The 19,698-nt window shown below is 33.6% G+C and overlaps 1 protein-coding gene across 7 annotated transcripts in view; it reads right to left on the bottom strand.

The window, feature by feature from the left end:
- CTNNA2 (catenin alpha 2) overlaps positions 1 to 19,698 on the bottom strand; it is a 1,079,777-nt gene that overhangs the window by 922,070 nt on the left and 138,009 nt on the right. For all 7 annotated transcript variants that reach the window (XM_072769992.1, XM_072769991.1, XM_072769993.1 and 4 more), the window contains one exon: positions 19,233 to 19,339. In XM_072769992.1, coding sequence (XP_072626093.1) covers positions 19,233 to 19,334 — 102 coding nt within the window. In that variant the 5' untranslated portion in view covers positions 19,335 to 19,339. The remainder of the gene's footprint in view (positions 1 to 19,232; positions 19,340 to 19,698) is intronic.

Below are 19,698 nucleotides of genomic sequence, written 5' to 3'. Positions count from 1 at the left end.
AAAGACCCTGAGGTCAAGGAGCATCCAGTTCATCCAAGAAACTGAAAGAAAAGTTCTGTGGCTTGAGTATGGTGCTTAAAGGGACCCAGGACTAGATGATGGTATTAGAGGACAAATCTGGAAATGGTTAAAAGTTTTAATTTTATCCTAATGCAATAAAAACTATTACAGTCTTTTTAAAAATTATTTTTAAAATTCCAGTATAATTAAAGTACAGGATTATATTCAAGTGTGCAGTAGAGTATTTTGTCAATTCTATACACCATTCATGCTCATAGTGATTAAGTATACTCTTAATTCCATTCATTTATTTTGTCCATCCCTCCACCCACCTTCCTTCAGGTAACCATCAGTTTGTTCTCTATATTTAAGAGTCTGCTTTTCTGATGGTCTCCTTTTCTATTTGTTTTGTTTCTTAAATTCCACCTATGAGTGGGATCATTTTACGTTTGTCTTTCTCTGACTGACTTATTTCACTTAGCACTACATTCTCTAGCTCCATCAATGTTGTTACAAATGGCAATATTTCATTCTTTTTTATGGATAAGTTATATTCCATTATATATATATATATACATATATATATATGTGTATATATATATAAAATTAAAACTTTTAACCATTTCTAATAACATCATCTAGTCCTGGGTCCCTTTAAGCACCATACTCAAGCCACAGAACTTTTCTTTCAGTTTCTTGGATGAACTGGATATATATATATAATGGAAAATGGAATATATGTACTATCTCATATATCTCATATATATCTAATATATATATACTATCTCTTCTTTATCCATTAATCTACTGATAAACACATGGGTTGCTGCTATATTTGGGCTACTATAAATAATACGAAAAGTATGGGGGTGCACATATTTTGGGCTACTATAAATAGTGCTGCAATAAATATAGTGCTGCGCATATCATTTCAAATTAGTGTTTTTGTATTCTTTGAGTAAATACCATTAGTAGAATTATTGGATCATATAGCAATTCTATTTTAAATTATTTGAGCAGTCTCCATACTGTTTTTTCCAGTAGTTTCACAGGTCTGAATTCCCACTGACTGTACACAAGGCTTACTCTTTTTCCACATCTTCACCAACACTTGTCTCATGTGGCTTTGATTTTAGCTATTCTGACAGGTGAGAGGTGATATCATGGTTTTTATTTGCATTTCCCTGATGATTAGTGATGTTGAGCATCTTTTCATGTGTTTATTGGCCATTTGAATGTCTTCGAAGATATGAAATAAAATGTCTTCTATTTTTAATTGGATTATTTGTGGGGGATTTTTGGTGTTGAGTTGTATACATTTATTTTTTTTTTGAGTTGTATACATTTATTATATATTATAGGTACAAACACCTCATCAGATACATCATTTGAAAATATCTTCTCCCATTCAGTTGGTTGTCTTTTAGTTTCCTTCAATGTGCAGAAGCTTTTTATTTTGATATAATTCAATAGTTCACTTTTGCTTTTGTTTCCCTTGCCTCAAGAGATAGATCTAGAAAAAATGTTACTATGGGAAATGTCAGAGAAATTACTGCGTGTGCTCTCTTCTAGGATTTTTATGGTTTCAGTTCCATATTTAAGTCTTTAATCCATGTTGAGTCCTGTGAGAAAGTGGCCCAGTTTCATTCCTTTGCATGTAGCTATGCAGATTTCCCAACATCATTTGCTAAAGAGACTTTTTCCCATTGCATATTCTTGCCTCTTTTGTCATAGATTAATTGACCATAAAATCATGGGCTTATTTCTGGGTTTTATACTCTGTTCCATCGATTTTGGGAATTTTTTTTCTGCCAGTGACACTGTTTTGATTATTATAGCTTTGTAGTACATCCTGAAATCTGGGATTGTGATACCACCAACTTTGATCTTCATTTTCAAGATTGCTTTGGCTATTTGGGATCTTTTGTGGTTCCACATACATTTTAGGATTATTTGTTCTAGTTCTGTGAAAAATCCTACTGGCATTTTGATAGGGATTTCATTGAAACTGTAGATTGCTTTGTGTAGTATGGACATTTTAACAATATTTGGTCTTCCAATCCATGAGCATGAAATACTTATCATTTGTTTGTGTCACCTTTAATTTCTGTCATCAATGTTTTATAGTAGTCAGAGTACAGATCTTTCACCACCACTGTTAAGTTTATTCCTAGGTATTTTAATATTTTTGGTGCAACTACAAATAGGATTTTTAAAAAGTTCTCTTTCTGCTGCTTCATTATTGGAGTATAGAAATGAAACAGATTTCTTTATGTTGACTTGTATCCTATGATTTTACTGAATTCATTTCTTAGTTCTAATAGTTTTTTTGTGGAGTCCTTAGGGTTTTTTATCTATAGTCTCATGTCATCTGCAAATAGTGAAAGTTTTACTTCTACCTTACCAATTTTGATGCCTTATAGTTCTTTCTCTAGTCCACTTGTTGTGACTAGGACTTCTAGTACTATGTCGAATAAAAGTGGTGAGAGTGGACATCCTTATCTTGTTCCTGATCTTAGTGGAAATACTCTGTTTTTTACCATTGAGTATGATACCAGCTGTGGGTTTTTCATATATGGCCTTTACTAAAATGAGTTGTTTTTTCTAACCCTACTTTGTTGAGAGTTTTTATCATGAAAGGATGTTGTACTTTGTCAAATACTTTTTCTGCATTTACTGAAACTATCATGTGGTTTTTATCCTTTCTATTGTTGATGTATCATGTTGATTGATTTGCAAATATTAAACCACCCTTGCCTCCCAAGAATAGATCCTACTTGATTGTGGTCAATTATTTTTTTTTAATGTATTGTTGGATTCAGGATTTTTTTTGAGGATTTTTGTATCTATATTCATCAGAGATATTTACCCGTAGTTCTCTCTCTCTCTCACTCTCTATTTTTTGTTCTTTTTTTTTTTTTGGTTGTTTTTTTTTGTTGTTTTTTTGTTGTTGTTGTTGTTTTTTGTTTTGTTTTGTAGTATCTTGATATGGTTTTGGTATCAGAGTAATGCTGACTGGTCTCATAGAATGAATTTGGAAGCATCCCTAAGTCTTCTGTTTTTTAGAATAATTTGAGAAAAATAGGTATTAACACTTTTGTAAATGTTCGGTGGAATTCACCTGTAAAGCTGTCTGAACTGTTTGTTTGGAGTTTCTTGATTACTGATTCAGTTTCATTGCTGGTAATCGATCTGTTTAAATTTTCTATCTCTTTCTGATTCAATTTTGGGAGGTTATATGTTTCCAGGAATTTATCCATTTCTTGTAGGTTGTCCAAATTGTTGGCACATAATTTTTCATAAAATTCTCTTATAATACATTGTAGTTCTGTGGTGTTATTTTTCCTCTTTAATTTCTGGTTTTGTTTATTTGAGTTTTCTCTCTCTCTTCTTCTCTCTTCTTTAAATGAGTCTGGCTACAGATTTATCAAAGAAAACATTTTTGCTGATCTTTTCAAAGAAACAGTTTCTGCTTTCATTGATCTGTTCTATTGTTTTTATGTCTATTTTATTTCTGTTATCATTGTTTCCTTCCTTTTACTAACTTTGGGTTTTGTTTTTTTTTTTTTTTTTTTTTCACTAGCCCCTTCAGTTGTAATGTTAGGTTGTCTGAGATTTTTCTTGCTTCTTGAGGTAGGTCTGTGTTGTTATAAACTTTCCTCTATAGAAAAACTTTTGCTGTATCTGAAAGGTTTTAGACTATTGCATTTTCATCCTCCTTTGTTTCCATGTATTTTTTTATTTCTTCTTTAATTTTTTGGTTGACCACCTCATTGTTTAGTAGCATGTTATTTAACCTCTGTATGTTTGTGTTCCTTCCAGATTTTTTCTAGTGGCTGTTTTCAAGTTTTATAGCATTGTGATCAGAAATGATATCAATGTTTTTGAATTTTTTGAGATTTGCTTTATGTCCTTATATGTGATTTGTTCTGAAGAAAGTGCCATGTACACTTGAAAAGAAAGTGTATTCTGCTGTTTTAGGATGGAATGTTCTGAATGTTTCTGCTAGATCCAGCTGGTCCAATGTGTCATTCAAAGCCACGGTTTCTTTGTTGATTTTTTGTTTGGATGATATAAATTGACGTAAGTAAGGTGTTGAAGTCTCCTACTATTATTGTATCACTATTAATTACCTCCTTTAGGTTTGTTAAAGCTGCTTATGTATTTGGGTGCACCCATGTTGGGTGCATAAATATTTATAATTGTTATATATTCTTGTTGAATTGTTTCCTTTACAATTATATAATATACTTTGTCTCTTGTACAGTATTTGTTTTAAAGTATATTTTGTTCAATATAAGTATTGCTATCTTGGAATTATTTTCACTTCCATTTGTATGATAAATGTTTTCTATTTCTTCACTTTCTTTTTTTCTTTGAAGATTTTATTTAGGGACGCCTGAATAGCTCAGCTAGTTAAGTGTCTACCTTTGGTTCGGGTCATGATCCCAGGGTCCTAGGATCAAGTCCCACATCTGGCTCCCTGCTCTGCAGGGAACCTGCTTCTCCCTTGCCTTTCACTCCACCCTGCTTGTTTCTGTGCTCCATCTTAAGTAAATAAATCGAATCTTTACCAAAATATTTTATTTATTTAATTTGTTTTTTAAAGATTTATTTATTTATTCAGGAGAGACACACAGAGATAGGCAGAGACACAAGCAGACTCCTCTCAGAGAGCCAGACATGGGACTCGATCCCAGATCACACCCTGAGCCGAAGGCAGACTCTCAATCACTGAGCCACCCAGGCTTCCCTATTTACTTAATTTTGGAGAGAGAGAGTGTGTGTGAGTGGGGGGAGGGGCAAAGAGAGAAGGGGAGAATCTCAAGGAAACTCTGCACTGAGTGTGAAGCCCAATGTGGAGCTCCATCTCAAGACCTGAGAGATCATGACCAAAGCTAAAATCAAGTGTCAGACACTTAACCAACTGAGCCACCCAGGAGCCCCCATTTCTTCACTTTCAGTCTGTATGTCTTTAGGTCTGATATGAGTCCCTTGTAGGTACCATGTTGATGGGTCTTGTTTTTTTTTTTTTAAATCCATTTCATCACTCTATGTGTTTTGATTGGAGCATTTAGTCTAATTACATTCACAGTAATTACTGATGCTTAGGGACTTATAGCCATTTGTTACTTGTTTTATAGCTGTTTTTGTAGTTCTCCGTTCCTTTCTTCTCTCGCTCTTTCTTCAATGATTTTCTGGCTTTCTTTATACTTAGATTCCTTTTCTTTATTTTTTTGCATATCTATTACTTGTTTTTGATTTGTGATTACCATTAGGTTTATCATCTTAAGCATATAACAATCTATATTAAGTTGACAATCACTTAAGTTTGAACCCATTTTAAAAATAAGAAATTTTTAGTCCTGTCCCCCTCGCACACATTTTAGGTATATACTGTCATACCTTACAACATTTTATTTTATAAATTTCTGGGTTGACTTTTTAGATATACTTAATTTTACTGATTTTGTGCTTCCTATTCTTCTTACTCCTCTTTATTTCTTTCCATTCAAGGAGTCCTCTTTAACATTTCTTGTAAAACTGGTTTAGTGGTAACAGATTCCTTTAACTTTTCTTTGTCTGGGAAACTCTTTATCTCTCCTTCTATTTTGAATCAGAGCTTTGCTGGATAGAGTATTCTTCCCAGCAAGTTTTTTTCTTTCAGCACTCTGAATCTATCATGCCACTTTCTTCTGGTCTGAAAAGTTTTTGATGAAAAATCAGCTCACAGTCTATGAAGTTACTGTTGTATTTAACAGTTTTCTTTTCTCTTGGCTGTAAGATTCTCTTTTTATTAGGACTTTTTGCCATTTAAATACTATGTGTCTTGGTGTGGACCTCCTTGGGTTGATTGTGTTGGGGACTCTGCATGCCTCCTGGATCTGGATTTCTGTTTCCTTCTCTAGATTAGGGAAGTTTTCACCTTCACTATCACCAAATAAATCTTCTCCCCCCTTTCCCTCTTTTCTTCTTCTGGGATCCTTATAATGTTAATGTTGTTCATTTGATGGTGTCACTGAGTCCCTTAACCTATTTTCATTTTATATTATTATTTTTATATTTAATATTTTTTCTTTCTCCTATTCAGCTTGTTTCCATTATTCTGTCCTCCACGTTGCTTATCTGTTCTGCTTCTTCTAATCTACTATTCCATTTAATATATTTTTAATTTCAGTTATTGAGTTCTTCATCTCTGATTGTTTTTTGTTGTTGTTTTCTATCTTTTTGTTGAGGGTCTCACTGAGAACCGCCACTTTTTTCTCAAGTCCAGTGAGTATCTTTATGACTATTACTTTATTTTTTTATTTATTTTTTATGACTATTACTTTAAATTCTCTAATAAGCATATTACTTATGTCCATTTTGTTCCATTCTCTTGCTGTGATTTTGTCTTGTTCTTTCATTTGGTATATATTCCTCTGTCTCCTCGTTTTGTGTAATTCTGTGTCTGTTTCTATGTGTTAGGAAAATCAGCTATATGTTCTGCTTTTGAAAATACTGGCCTTGGGAAGAAAAGGTCCTGTGGTGTTCTATAGTGCGGTGTCCCATGTTCACCGGAATCTGGTGCTTCAGGGATGTCTCCTGTTGTATGTGCCATACGGTTGTGATTTAGCCACATGTGACTTCTGCATAGTTGTCTGCAATGGTTTTCTTTGCCTATTATGGGTAGGGTGTGGTCCTTGTGTTGTTAGTGGGCCAATCTGGGGCCACTTTACACTTGAGTGGGGTTAGTCCAAACAGTGGGTAGAGCTGCAGCTGCACCGAACTGTGAGATGCTCTCCCTGTGCTGTCCCCTGGAAACCTTTTGTTGGTGCACAGGGCCTGCAGTCAGACCAGATATCTGCCATCAGCACACTGCTGGGGCTGCAGTCAAACTGATGTGTATGACCTGGGGCAGGAGTCACTTTGGGGTAGTGCTGGCCTCTGTCACAGTTGCTTGCACAATGCCTGGCTGTGGCTCTGCTTTGGAGAACTCCTGTGGAGGCTGGGTTGGAGGGCCAGCGTGGGTCCACAGGAGAGCACAGGGGCAGGGGACACTGTTAGAAAGCTATGTGGAGAGTGTTTGTGCACTGATTCCTGCAGCTGGTCCTACATCTAGGCTAGGGGAGAGGATGGGGAATGTTGACTGTCAGCTCTTTTGTTCTTGGAGATGTCTCCTAAAGATCTCTGCTTCTCCAGAACATGTTCTGAGATTAACAGAAATCTTCTTTCCGTATAACCCAGGCATTTTTCAAACTGCTGCTTTATGCTGTATCTCAGTGGCACTATTTGTTAAGCTGTCTCTTTAAAGGCAGGCACTCCTAATGTTTCCTAATATCCTCTGGCTCTCCCAGAGCCAAGCCTCTGAATTTTAAAGTTCCATGTGTTAGGGCCAATGAATGTAAGGCCCCTATAGTATTCAAAGCCAAGTGTTATGGGCATTTGTCCCCTCAGTGTGGGTCCCTCATGCTTCAGGTACTTGATGTGGTGTCTGCTCCTCTACCTTCTCTGTGCTTGTACTGGCTCTCCCTCGTGTGGATAGTCTCATGGGTCAGCTTGGTTCCCAATGGTCCCTGCCCTTCCTAACCTCTTTGATGTGGCTTCTTCTCTAGGTTTAGCTGTGGAAAATCTGTTCTGTCATTCATTTTCTGGGTTATTTACACTGATGCAGGTGTTGCCTAAGTGTAACCATGGGATGAGGTGAGTTTAGGGTCCTGCCATCTTTTGTAGAAGTCCTGTACCAATCATCATAGCTTGCATAGTCCAGCAAGAAGAAGAAAGATTTCTCTGCTTGGCAACAGCAAGCTTCCTAATTTTACAAACAGGAAAATAATATGATCAAATTAACAATGTTTCTTATGATCATTCTATTCTGATTGCTATTTAGAGAATATGTAGGAAGTGAGCAAACATGGGATTGGTAGATTGTTTAATGAGTGATTATGGCTATTGGCATGAAAGGACAGGGTTTAGAACCAGGACTTTAGCAGCAGAGATGGGAGAGAGCTATACATATTAGAGAGAAGAGAAACCAAGGGGAATTCTTAGGTGTGAGATGAAGGCTCAGTGAAGAGGTATAGGCTAAAGATACAAATTTGAGTATTGTAAGTATACTGACAACATTTAAGGCCATAGGAATGCGTAGAATCAACTGGAGGAAGATGCAGAGAAAAGAAAAAAAGAGTCCTAAGTCTAACTCTGAAAAACACAAATATTTAAAGCTGAGGTACAAAAAGAAGATAAAGCACAGACTGAGAAGGCACAGCCATGAAGCCAAGATAGCTGAGTTGCAGAAGGATGCAGAGTTATGTCAAGATGAAAGAAAAATAGCTGGTTAGATTTTCTATGACTTTTCCTAGCCTTCCTTCCTTCTTAATTATGTGAAAACAAAGCATATCTTTTGTACTTTTAACAGAATGACAAGAAATAGAAAAGCAGGTGTGCTGCCATGCCCCAATCCTTAATCTCAGATCTCTGACAAGCTTTAATTAGTTTGGTAGTTTAGGGCTTCCTGAGTAAATGCAATGCTGTCACTTTGTAGGCATTCTCATGTTTGGTGGAGTGGATTTTTTTGATTGCCAGCTCAGATAAGGTTCTATATTGTCCAAGGTAATTATAAGCAATTTTGTTAGCCAACCTCCTAAAATTTCTTGTTTGAAATTTTTGAATTATTATGAATAAGATTTTGTTAATTTTCCTGTTTCAAGCATATAAAAATAATTATTCTTTTCTGACATTAATTTTTAAATTTAGTTTTAAATACCATTTTTCCCATTTAAAATAGTTGCTGTTCACACTGAAATGGAAAGTGCAAGAGAAAAAATATTTTAAGGTTTGAATTTATTGCCAAACAGAATAAAAGATACATTTATTGGTAAGTTTGAGAATTCACACGCATTAACCACTTAATAGGTTATAAGAAAAATAGGTTTTTAGTTTAACTTACTCATTTAAATGTTAAGGAATTTCTTTATGTCATGTTTCCATTTCACCAAATATCTGGCATGGGCAAGAATTAGGTGATACAAACAAGAAAAGGAACTAAGTCCTGACTGTAAGAATATATTCAGTTCTTCTTGATTTGCTTTCTTTTCCTCTTTTTTGTTTGTTTCAAGTGTTTATTTAAATTCCAATTAGTTAACATACAGTGTAACATTAGTTTCAGGAGTAGAATAGTGATTCAACACTTACAGACAACACCCAGTGCTCATCACAAGTACCTTCCTTAATTCCCATCATCCATTTAACTCACCCTCCCACCTCCCTCCCTTCCAGCAACAATCAGTTTGTACTCTATAGTTAAGAGTCTGTTTTATCGGTTACCTTTCTCTTTATCTATCCCCCTCCTCTATCTGTTTCAATGTTGAGAGTTCACCCCTTCCCCTCCTTCAATTTAATCTTTCACTCTCTTTCCATTTGACTCTGTGAGTTCTCTGTGGTTGATGTACTAGCAACTCACCAATTCAGTATTTTCAGTCAATTTTCCTCTTAGGAGCAGCAGACTCAATTCAGTATAATTCACCTTAGGCTTTTTATTATGTGGTCAACGTTTCTTTTTTTTTTCTTTTTTTAATCTCTAAAATGGAGAAAATAATGTTGACTTCACGAAGTTGACCCACGAAGTAATGAAAACTCCTAGAAATATCTAGGATAGTATCAGCTACATACTCAAGAAACATTAGGATTTTGCCCCCTTTTCTTCTTAGAGGTTCTAGATTATCTACGGTTAGTTCTGTGCTGATGGAGAAGAGCTCCAACTAACACAAGAGCAGTAAAAACCGTCCAAAGCAATGACAAAACTCTAATGAAGGGAATTTAGCAAATTTAGTTCAGCGGCTTGGACCATCCCTATGCGCAGGCCCCAAGAAATTTCAGGATTGGTGAGCTGATAAAGTGTGAAGAAAACCTCCAAAACCCCTTTCTTATGGGGAACAAGAAATTAATAAACTGAGGTAGCATGTAGAGCACTCATTTCATAGCACCTTAGGACTTCATTTTTATTCTTTACTAAATAAAATTTATCTTATTAGCATTCATAAAATAATCACTGTGTTTAAGTCAGTGATTATTGAAAGGAAATATTGAAAGGAAATACTTTGATAGAAGTTAGTTGTGTCATTGTTAATATAGTTTGCTTATATTCTAAAACCATATTACATCATATTACTTTATGTTTGTTGTCGTAGGCTCTTGAGAAGGAAATAGAGGCACATGTTGTGTGTTAACTGTCATTATATTTACAGTTACAAAAGGTGAAATGATGCCATGGTGCACTCACTAGTTTTGATTTGCAGTAGTTGATTCTAAAGGTAGGGGAAAATTGACACATCACATGTTACATGGTAGTGAGTGTTTGCTAACACGAAAGACCCAGAGCCTAGAGTAAACATAATCATTCACCTCATATGCAGTGATATAACTTTATCCATCAAATGAATGTTAATTTCAATTTTTGTTTTTGTGGTTTTGGTACTTATTTTGTAATTTTCTTTATGGATAAACATATGTGCTTACATAATTCCACATTTATACTACTTTAAATCCATTCTAGAATTTGAGAAAATTTTGTCTTGTTTTTATTGTTTGTTTGTTTGTTTGTTTGTTTGTTTAAAAGGGCTCCATACGTTACTCAAATTTGAAAACACAGCCAACACAGCTGGCCATAAAACAAAAAGAGAATCGTTCCCATCTAGTAGCAGACATCAAAATTTTTACCATAATCTCAAAACAGAAATTAATCTAATTCCAGACAATATACTAGCCAATTAAACTCCTATTCCAGTAGTGGCAAACACAGTAACTACCAAGCAATCTACCATAAAAACTCAATTTGAAGAATTATTTCCAATATAATAACTACTTTAGGTATATGTACCTAAAACAACTGTAAAAACTGTAAAAACAACTGTAAAAACAAACAGAACAAAACAAAACAAAAATGCAGCAATTAAAAAAATGCTAATATTAGGGGATGAAACAATATTTACAAAACAATAAAAATAACAGTCTTTCAATTAAATATTTATATATGTGAAAAGTAAATTTCTAAATCATAACCTCATATTTCTTTTCAAATCCTATTTTTAATATCAAATAAATAGATTTTTAAATTAAAGTTCTAGTATTTTATGTAGTTCATTCACCTACAGAAACTTCTATTAAAGACTAAAATATTTTTTTCAGACAAGGAAAATAGCATCCCAAAATTAAAATGGGATTGGTATGAAAATATTAAACAATAAAGATAAAAATACTTCAAAACAGACTAATTGAGCTATATATAACAATGATCAAAGAAATAAACCAGCTTAATGGAGTTCACATCATTTGTTTTTAGTACATCTTCTACTTTCTAAACAATTTCAACCCTTTTACAAAGCTACACAAGCAATTTATTGTAACATTAAAGAGTCACCGTGGAAACCACCCAACTAGTTAATCTTTGAATCTCATGAATAAATCACGAATTAAGGTAGTTCTCAATAATGATATTCACCAGACAGATGGGTGCGATGAGACATTATTTTATACTTTCATTCTTTTGGTAAATTCATATAGAAACTACTGTATCTTATAACCTATGTAAGAATATATGGAATAGCACAAAGAGGCATACACTGGCTTAAGTCTCAGAAATTACTCCGTTTCTGAGTATCAGTTTATTTCTGGAATAATTTTCAACTTTAAATCCCCTGATTTTAAATTTAAATCTCATGATTTCATAATTTTAAATGCACCAAGGAAATTAACTACAGTTGTGAGTCACACAAAGATGACTCTTTTAATGAGGACTTAATATCATAAGAAGGAGAAAATCAAGTATTTATTAAAGTATAAAATTAAAGTTTAAATTTTAACAATATTTTTAAGTTATGAAGTTCTAATTATTTAGCTCTTCAAATAATTAATTTTTGAGCACAATTTTAAGGGACCTACCTATAGAGAAGTCACTAGTGCCTAATCTAATAGAAGTTCATAGACAATACTCAAAACAATACTGGAAATGATTGTAAGAAGGTCCCCTTCTTCGGAGGTTCTTTCTCCATCATACCTATTTAGGAGAGTTAATTAAACACCAATGATATTCTTTTTTTCAGATGCTTATTGTTATTTAAGTCGCAGATTCATTTTCTATAAGGAAATAAGGAACTAAATTCCAGCAAATTCCATTCTATCTTACTGTGACAGAATGAGTTTTATTAGCTTGCTGAAGTTGAATTCCCAATAACTTCAGAGATTTCTGCTTTAGTAATACTTGATTAAATGTAATACACAATTTATTCTTTTCTAAACCTGCATTAAAATATTTTTCTAAAGAAAATATCTAATAAATCCCTAATTTATACACGGTACCCATTTTCTAATGACTAGAAAGCCACTACTACCAGGAAGTGAAGAGCACAGTATTCAAACAAACCTGTATCAGAATAATATCAGACACTTCATCAATCACTTTAATGCACCAATTCACATATCCCTTCGATAATCTTATGGTGTACAAATTATTATTATCTACAACTTACCTTTGGTAACACATTAAATAACATATTCAAGTATCACAGTGAACACTGTACTTAATACTCAAGCCTCTTTGACTACAAAGTTTGTGTATACATAACCTCTACTTCAATGGTATAAAAATAATTACAAATTTCACATTAAATAATTATAAAATTAATAGGCATTTTACATAGGAAAAATAGTTGTCCTTATATATACTTTTTTCAGTTAAAAAAATATTTCCTGTTTTGATTTCTAGCTGTTTGGAACAAATGGAAACTTTATTTATTTATTTATTTATTTATTTATTTATTTATTTATTTATCTTCTATATAGTCACCTAACCCCATTCTCATATTAATTTTAATTACAAGATCATAAAGAGTGTTTTCCCTGTCGTATTCCTACATTTCCATGGTATATTCCTTTATTTTAAAAGTTTGATCCCATTCCTATTTAGAGTTCTTAGCAGAAATAAGTGCAAAATTCTATCAAATGCCTTTTTAGAATCTAATGGTATAATCAGTTGAGCTACTGAAATATTTTTATTTATTTCCTCATAATAGCTATCATATTTCTTTTAAAATTCCTATTTTGTTATATACATATATATGGTACTTACTATATTTTACAATTTTTGTTTTGTTTTGGTTGTTTTGTTTTTTTTTGTGGCTTTTTTTGCATTTAAACTCAGAAATAATATATAGAACCATCATTGTCTCCTTGTGAGACAATTATTTTAAAATATTTTTTTAAGTTTTAATAATATCATTATGATTCTTCAAAAAATAATTGAGGAAATATTTACCTTTTTCTAGAGTTGAAATGGTAGTGTAAATAATATTTTGATTATCAGTTCTTTAAATATCTAATAATAGGGACTCTGGGTGGCTCAACAGTTGTCTGCCTTTGGCTCAGGGCATGATCCTGGAATCCCGGGATTGAGTCCCACACCGAGCTCCCTGCATGGAGCCTGCTTCTCTCTCTGCCTATGTCTCTGCCTCTCTCTCTGTGTTTCTCATGAATACATAAATAAAATCTTTAAAATAAATAAACAAACAAATAAATATCTAATAATATTTAGCTATGCATCCATCTATTCTGGTGCTATTTGATAACAGATCTTTAAACAGCTTTCCGATATTTATATGTTTTTTCCCAGTTTTCCAGTTCCTTCTGGATATACTTTGGTAATTTAGATTTTTCTAGGAACTTATTTCCTTCCTCTAGGTTTGCATGTTTCATCAGAGTAGAGCTGCATGTAATAGTCTCTACTATGTTTCTTTTAACCTTTCTGTTCCTGGAATGATCTATGCTTTCTCATTCGTAATCCTATATATTTTTTCTTTATACATTTTCCATAGTTTGCGTCTTGAGGGATTTTTATTGATCATTTCAAAGAGGAATCAAAATTTGAATTTATTTATCCACTTTAACTTTTGTATTATATTTTAGTGATTCCATTTTTCATTGTTAATTAAATTCTGTTTGTTTCTTTTGATGTTCTTTTTCTAATTTCTTAAGATGAACACTTAGTTTATTTTTATTATTCTTTTTAAGAAAAAAGGCATTTAAAGCTAAAATTTTGTACTGAGCACAGCTTTTATTGGGTATGTTTATTTTGTTAGGAAGACAACATCTTTTTCATATATCCTTTGCATTTCCCTTTGGTTCTAAGAGTAATTCTTTTTTTTAGCTTTCTAATAAAAATATCACAGAATGTGGCCTATTAAAAATCTTTATTATTTTGAATTTATAAAAAAAACTTGGGCATCTAGTTAAAAAACTAATTTCTTTTTTTAAGAACTAATTTCTAAAATAAATCCTTTCTCTTTTGAAATTTCATAATTTTCATAATGTAAAAATTCTCCAAAAAGGATCTTGCCACTTCAACATCATAAGATACATATGCAACCTCATATACACTACGATTGAAATGAGATAGTTTGGTTGGATATTTTAATACTTATCAACAGTAAATTCCTAATGTCATTTTTCTTATGATCTAGAATGAATTTACAGAAAAACCAGCATGGTAATGGGCATATTGCACCACTGACTACCACTGTGAACTTTAATTCATAAAGGGTGTGTGTGTGTGTGTGTGTGTGTGAGACAAATAGGGATTTGATTTAGTTTTCTTTCTCAGTTCCACCTTTATTTTTTTTTTAATGTTGAGCATGGAGTTTATATCCAGTATTTTCTTATCTCTCCTTTTTTATTCATATACCCTTCAAAGGTCAACAATCACATCAGTCCTCTCATTAAGGCTTTATTCTAGGGGAGGGAATGCTTAGTCTTGATAGCAGAGCCATAATATCAAGAGAGATAATAGAGAAGCTTGTCTGAAAAGTCACATTTAAAAAAAAAAAATCTCTCTCTGAGTCAGGGTAGGAAAACTGAAAAGAAAGATAAGCCTTTTAGATACCAGAAGATATTAAAGGAATGTTAAGACTCATTACAGTGCTAAGTCACTGTGTGAAATTCAAGAAGAGTTTTAAGCATTCTACTGTATTAAATGAACAAATATGAATTGGACATTTAACAGTCCTTTTAGTTTTTAATGCATTGCCTTTATCTGACAGAATTTAGGTAACTAGACTGAAAGCTATGGAAAAGAATATTTTTTAATTGTAATCTTAGATATGCAATTTTTTGGATCAGAGATTTAAGAGCAAAACATAAATATGTGAATATTTTAAGAAATAAAATCTGTGAATGTGTAATATTTTGTTTTCCCATGCCAGATCATTTATATCCTTCTCCTTGACTTCTACAGTAGTGGATTATGGCTAATACAAGCCTGAATATATAGCCATTAAAAACCAGAAAAATGGAAACTACATTTAATCAGCATTTACTTTATACCAGTCATTATGTTTTAATTATTGTGTTTCATTTAATTTGTATGATAATGATTAAATATACTGATACATAACATGAAGGTAAAATTGTGAGGCTAGGAAAATGCAGTCTGCTTTTAACTAGGCTGAAGGAACTATATTTCAGACCAGATTGTCCTGACTCCAAAATATCTCCTAAGCCAGTCTTTCTCAAGCTATCTATAATGAAAAGGCATACTTTTGTTATTCCAATACCTCATAAACCAAAACATTATAAAATAATGCAACAAAATGAGTGATTCAAAAATTTAAAAAGATAAAAAACACAAGCCTAAAATTATTAGATTCAAGAGACATAAAATTATTCTGTAAAATGTTCATAAAAATTTAAAAGCCCTTACTCTCAATTTCTGTGCTTATTGCAGACCAATAACAATGCATGCATAGGTGTTAGTCTACAGACTATAATCTGAGTAGCCAACATACTCCCATATCTAAGAGCCTAACAGTATTAACTATTTCTTGAGGAAATTTCCATAGAGCTAACAAGAATCACAACCAACTGAAAGAATCACAACCAACTGAAAAAATGTGCATAAATCTAATGAAATTTTTCAACAATTACATACAAATATATTCATTTCCTAAGTCCAAAAACATGTGAATGTGTTGTCTTAAATAACAAAGGGACTTCGCAGGTGTGATTAGTTTAAAGATCTCAAGATGGAGAGATTATTTTATAATATCTGGGTGGCTCCAATGTCATCATAAAGAGTCCTCATAAGAGAGAGGCAGGAGGGCAGCCCGGGTGGCTCAGCGCTTTAGCGCCACTTTTCAGTCCTGGGTGTGATCCTGGAGACCGGGGATGGAGTCCCACATTGGGCTCCCTGCATGGAGCCTGCTTCTCCCTCTGCCTGTGTCTCTGCCTCTCTCTCTCTCTGTGTCTCTCATGAATAAATAAATAAAATCTTAAAAAAAAAAAAAAAAAAAAGAGGCAGGAGAGTTAAAGTCAGAGGAGAAGGTGTGATGGTAAAAGTTAAAGTCAGAGAGGGATTTGAAGGTGGTATGCTGGTGGCTTTTAAGAAAGATGAGAGTACCACAACCAAGAAATGAAGGTGTACATCAGATTCTGAAAAATGACAGGAATGCCCTCCTTAAGGTTCACAGCCCTACCAACACCTTTACTTTAGGAGTTCTGACCTCTGAAACTATAGAATAATAAATTTGTGTCGTTTTAAGCTATAAGGTTGTGGTATTTTGTTATAATGGCAATTGGAAACATACAGATGTTAGTCCCTGGGGAGTAGGATGCTGCTATAACAAAAACCTAAAAATGTGTAAGTGGCTTTGGAATTGGTAATAGACAGATATTAGAAAAACTTAAAGAATTTTAGTAGAAAAAGACAAGATTGCCTTGAACAGGCTGTTAGTAAAAACAGGGATATAAAGGCCTTACTGGCAAGGACTCAGAAGAAGTGAGGAGCATGGTAGAGAAAGCCTCTGGTACCTGAGAGGATCTAAATCATTATAAAAAAGACTGTAGAAACACAAGTATTAAAGGAGATGCTAGTGAGGGCTTGGGGAAAAAAAGGAAGAATATGTTCCTGGGAAATGGAAGAAAGACTGACAGAAAGCTTAGATGAATTTTGTGTCTTACAATTATATGGAAATCAGAACTGTACATGATAAACTTTGATATTTAGTTGAGGAGTTTTCCAAGCACAGTGTTGAAGGTAAGCCCTGATTTCTTCTTCCTGCGTATAGTAAAATGTGAGGAGAAAGAAATAAGTTGAGAGAAGAACTGTTAAGCTAAAAGAAACCAGGATTTGATGATTTGGAAAACTCTCAGCCTATATAAATTGCAAAAGGCACTAAAATTAGAAAACGCACTCTGGGGAAAGCATGGTCTCGAAAGAAAGTCAATTGTTTGTCTGGATAACTTTTGGCTTGTATTCAGTCATACAGAGTACTTCTTTGAAGAGATTAGTCATGTGATTCATAGATAGCTTTGACCATTTCAGCAGAGGCCAAAAATGGAGATGGGATTATCTGGGAAAGTTCTGTGAGTACCCTCTTTTCTAATAGAGTGAATCCCAAAGACATATAGGATAGAATAACAAATATTCTTAAGAATGTTACATCAGAGGCACCTGGGTGGCTCAGTCAGTTAAGCAACTGCCTTTGGCTCAGGTCATGATCCCAGCGTCCTGGGATGGAGCCCTGCTTCTCTCTTTCCTTCCCACTTGAGCTCTCTCTCTCACTACCTCTGTCTCTCTCATTGTCTCTCTCTCAAATAAATAAGTAAATACAATCTTTTTTTTTAAGAAGAATGTTATATTAGTAGGAATACCGTCAGTTGTTCCCAAGCTTTCCAATCCAAGGGAATTTACCCAGCTGGATTTCTAAATTGCTTGAGGTTGATAATCTTTTTTTTCCCTTACATTTTTTCCTTCTTCAATGGGAATATCTGTGCCTATTTTCCTATGCCTGTGACACCAATGCATTTTGGGAGGATATATTTTGTTTTCTACTTTCACAGGTAACAGATGGAAAGGAATTTTGTTCAAGAATGGATTATAGCCAGAACCTTACCCACACCTACTTAGGTTGATAAGTTTTGGAATATTTAAGCTGATGAAATTTTGATGATATTTTGGATTTGAAGAGATTCTATAATAGGTTGAGATGTTGGGGAATCTAGGAATGTGGTGAATGTACTTTTCATGTGGGAAGGATGTGAATATGGTGAGGGAGGGGTGGAAGGCAGACTATGCTAAGCTGAATAATGACCCCCAAAGATGTTCATGTTCTAATCCCTGGGAACTGTGAATATGTTATCTTAAAGGCTGTGATTTTGTTAAGCATCTTGAGATGAGATTATTCTTGGGTATTTCAGTGAGCCCAATATAATCATAAGGTCCTTATAAAAGGGAGGTATGAGGAGATGTGACGACAGAAGCAGAGGTCAGAGTCAGAGAGAGATTTTAAGATGCTACATTGCTGGTTTTGAATATGGAGGAAGGAGTCAAAAAAGGCAAGTGGACTTCAGAAGATGCAAAAGACAAGACATGGACTTTCTGCCAGAGCCCCCACATGGAATGTACCTCCACCAACATCTTGACTTTAGGATTTCTGAGATCTGGAACCATAAGATAATAACTTTGTGATGCTTTAAGATACTAAGTGTGTGGTAATTTGTTATAGTTGCTATGGAAAACCAGTATAAGAAACATCTCATTATGTTAGTAAATTGAACAATAAAAAATAAATTAAAAAAAAAAGAAACATCTCATTAATTTGGCATAATATTTCCCTAAAAATATACCACGAAAATCTTGAATTTTCACATTCCATGGATTTCTGAGTTTAATATAGCAAAGAATATGCTTCATAAGATATTAAAAATTAACTTTTAAAACTTAAATTCTGAGAACTTTTTTCTATTGGCCGTCATCTGTGGAGATGTGGCAACCGTGACACCAAAAAAAAATGGATCATTTTTCCAACATGATAAATTCTCCATTCTCCAAAGTAATATACTTTGCTCTTAAATAGTCAATACAGTTCTTCCCAACTGTGCATTAGCATCTGAAAATGAGCTAGGAATGGTTCATTTAGACTTTGAATTCATTACTACCAATGAGAGCCCCCTTCACCAAGGTCCCCTCTTTAATTATCTCATCAACCTAATTTCAAAAATCATATGATATTTTTTTTTAAAAAAGAACTTCAAATGTTATTGGGCAATAAAACTATCCATAGTGTAGGCAGTAGCATAGCTTCAGTAATTAGTACCATGGCATAGTGTATTATTCACTCTATTTGAGATTTCTAAGTTTTATGAAGAGTCATATAATCACAGTAAAAACATATACAAGTAACAGAATGTTTCAAATCATCCCTTACCTGTGTAACAAGTGGCTCCAAAAGTCTCTCCACTGTTAGTGTCCGGATTTCCAAGCTTTTGGGGTCCCATTTTAAAATGATAGGTGAAGTTGCCGAAGTCATGCTCCCTACAGAAACACACATTACTGGTAAGAAATAAGGATGACTGAAATAATCGGTTACCTTGGGGGTTCAAAATGAATAAATCACCCAAACTTAGAACATACTTGAAGATTATGTATCTTGTTGAAAGTCATCAAATTAAAGATGGGAAAATCAGACCCAGAACTCTTGTGAGGCAGTGATGTTGGAATCAGATAAGAACTGGGAGCTCCTTAGGGCACCTGTATATATATATGTTAGAGAAACTCTTGGGACTTAACTAGCATGGAATTCTTTTACTCACTCAGTATTTAATACATATATCCATCTGCTAAGTATTGGGAAAGAGTTGGTCCTTGACCCCAAGTAGTTTACAGTTTCAAGA

Source organism: Canis lupus, chromosome 12, assembly GCF_048164855.1.
Source record: "Canis lupus baileyi chromosome 12, mCanLup2.hap1, whole genome shotgun sequence".
NCBI classification, from domain to species: domain Eukaryota; kingdom Metazoa; phylum Chordata; class Mammalia; order Carnivora; family Canidae; genus Canis; species Canis lupus.
This window is presented reverse-complemented; position numbering and strand designations above follow the sequence as displayed.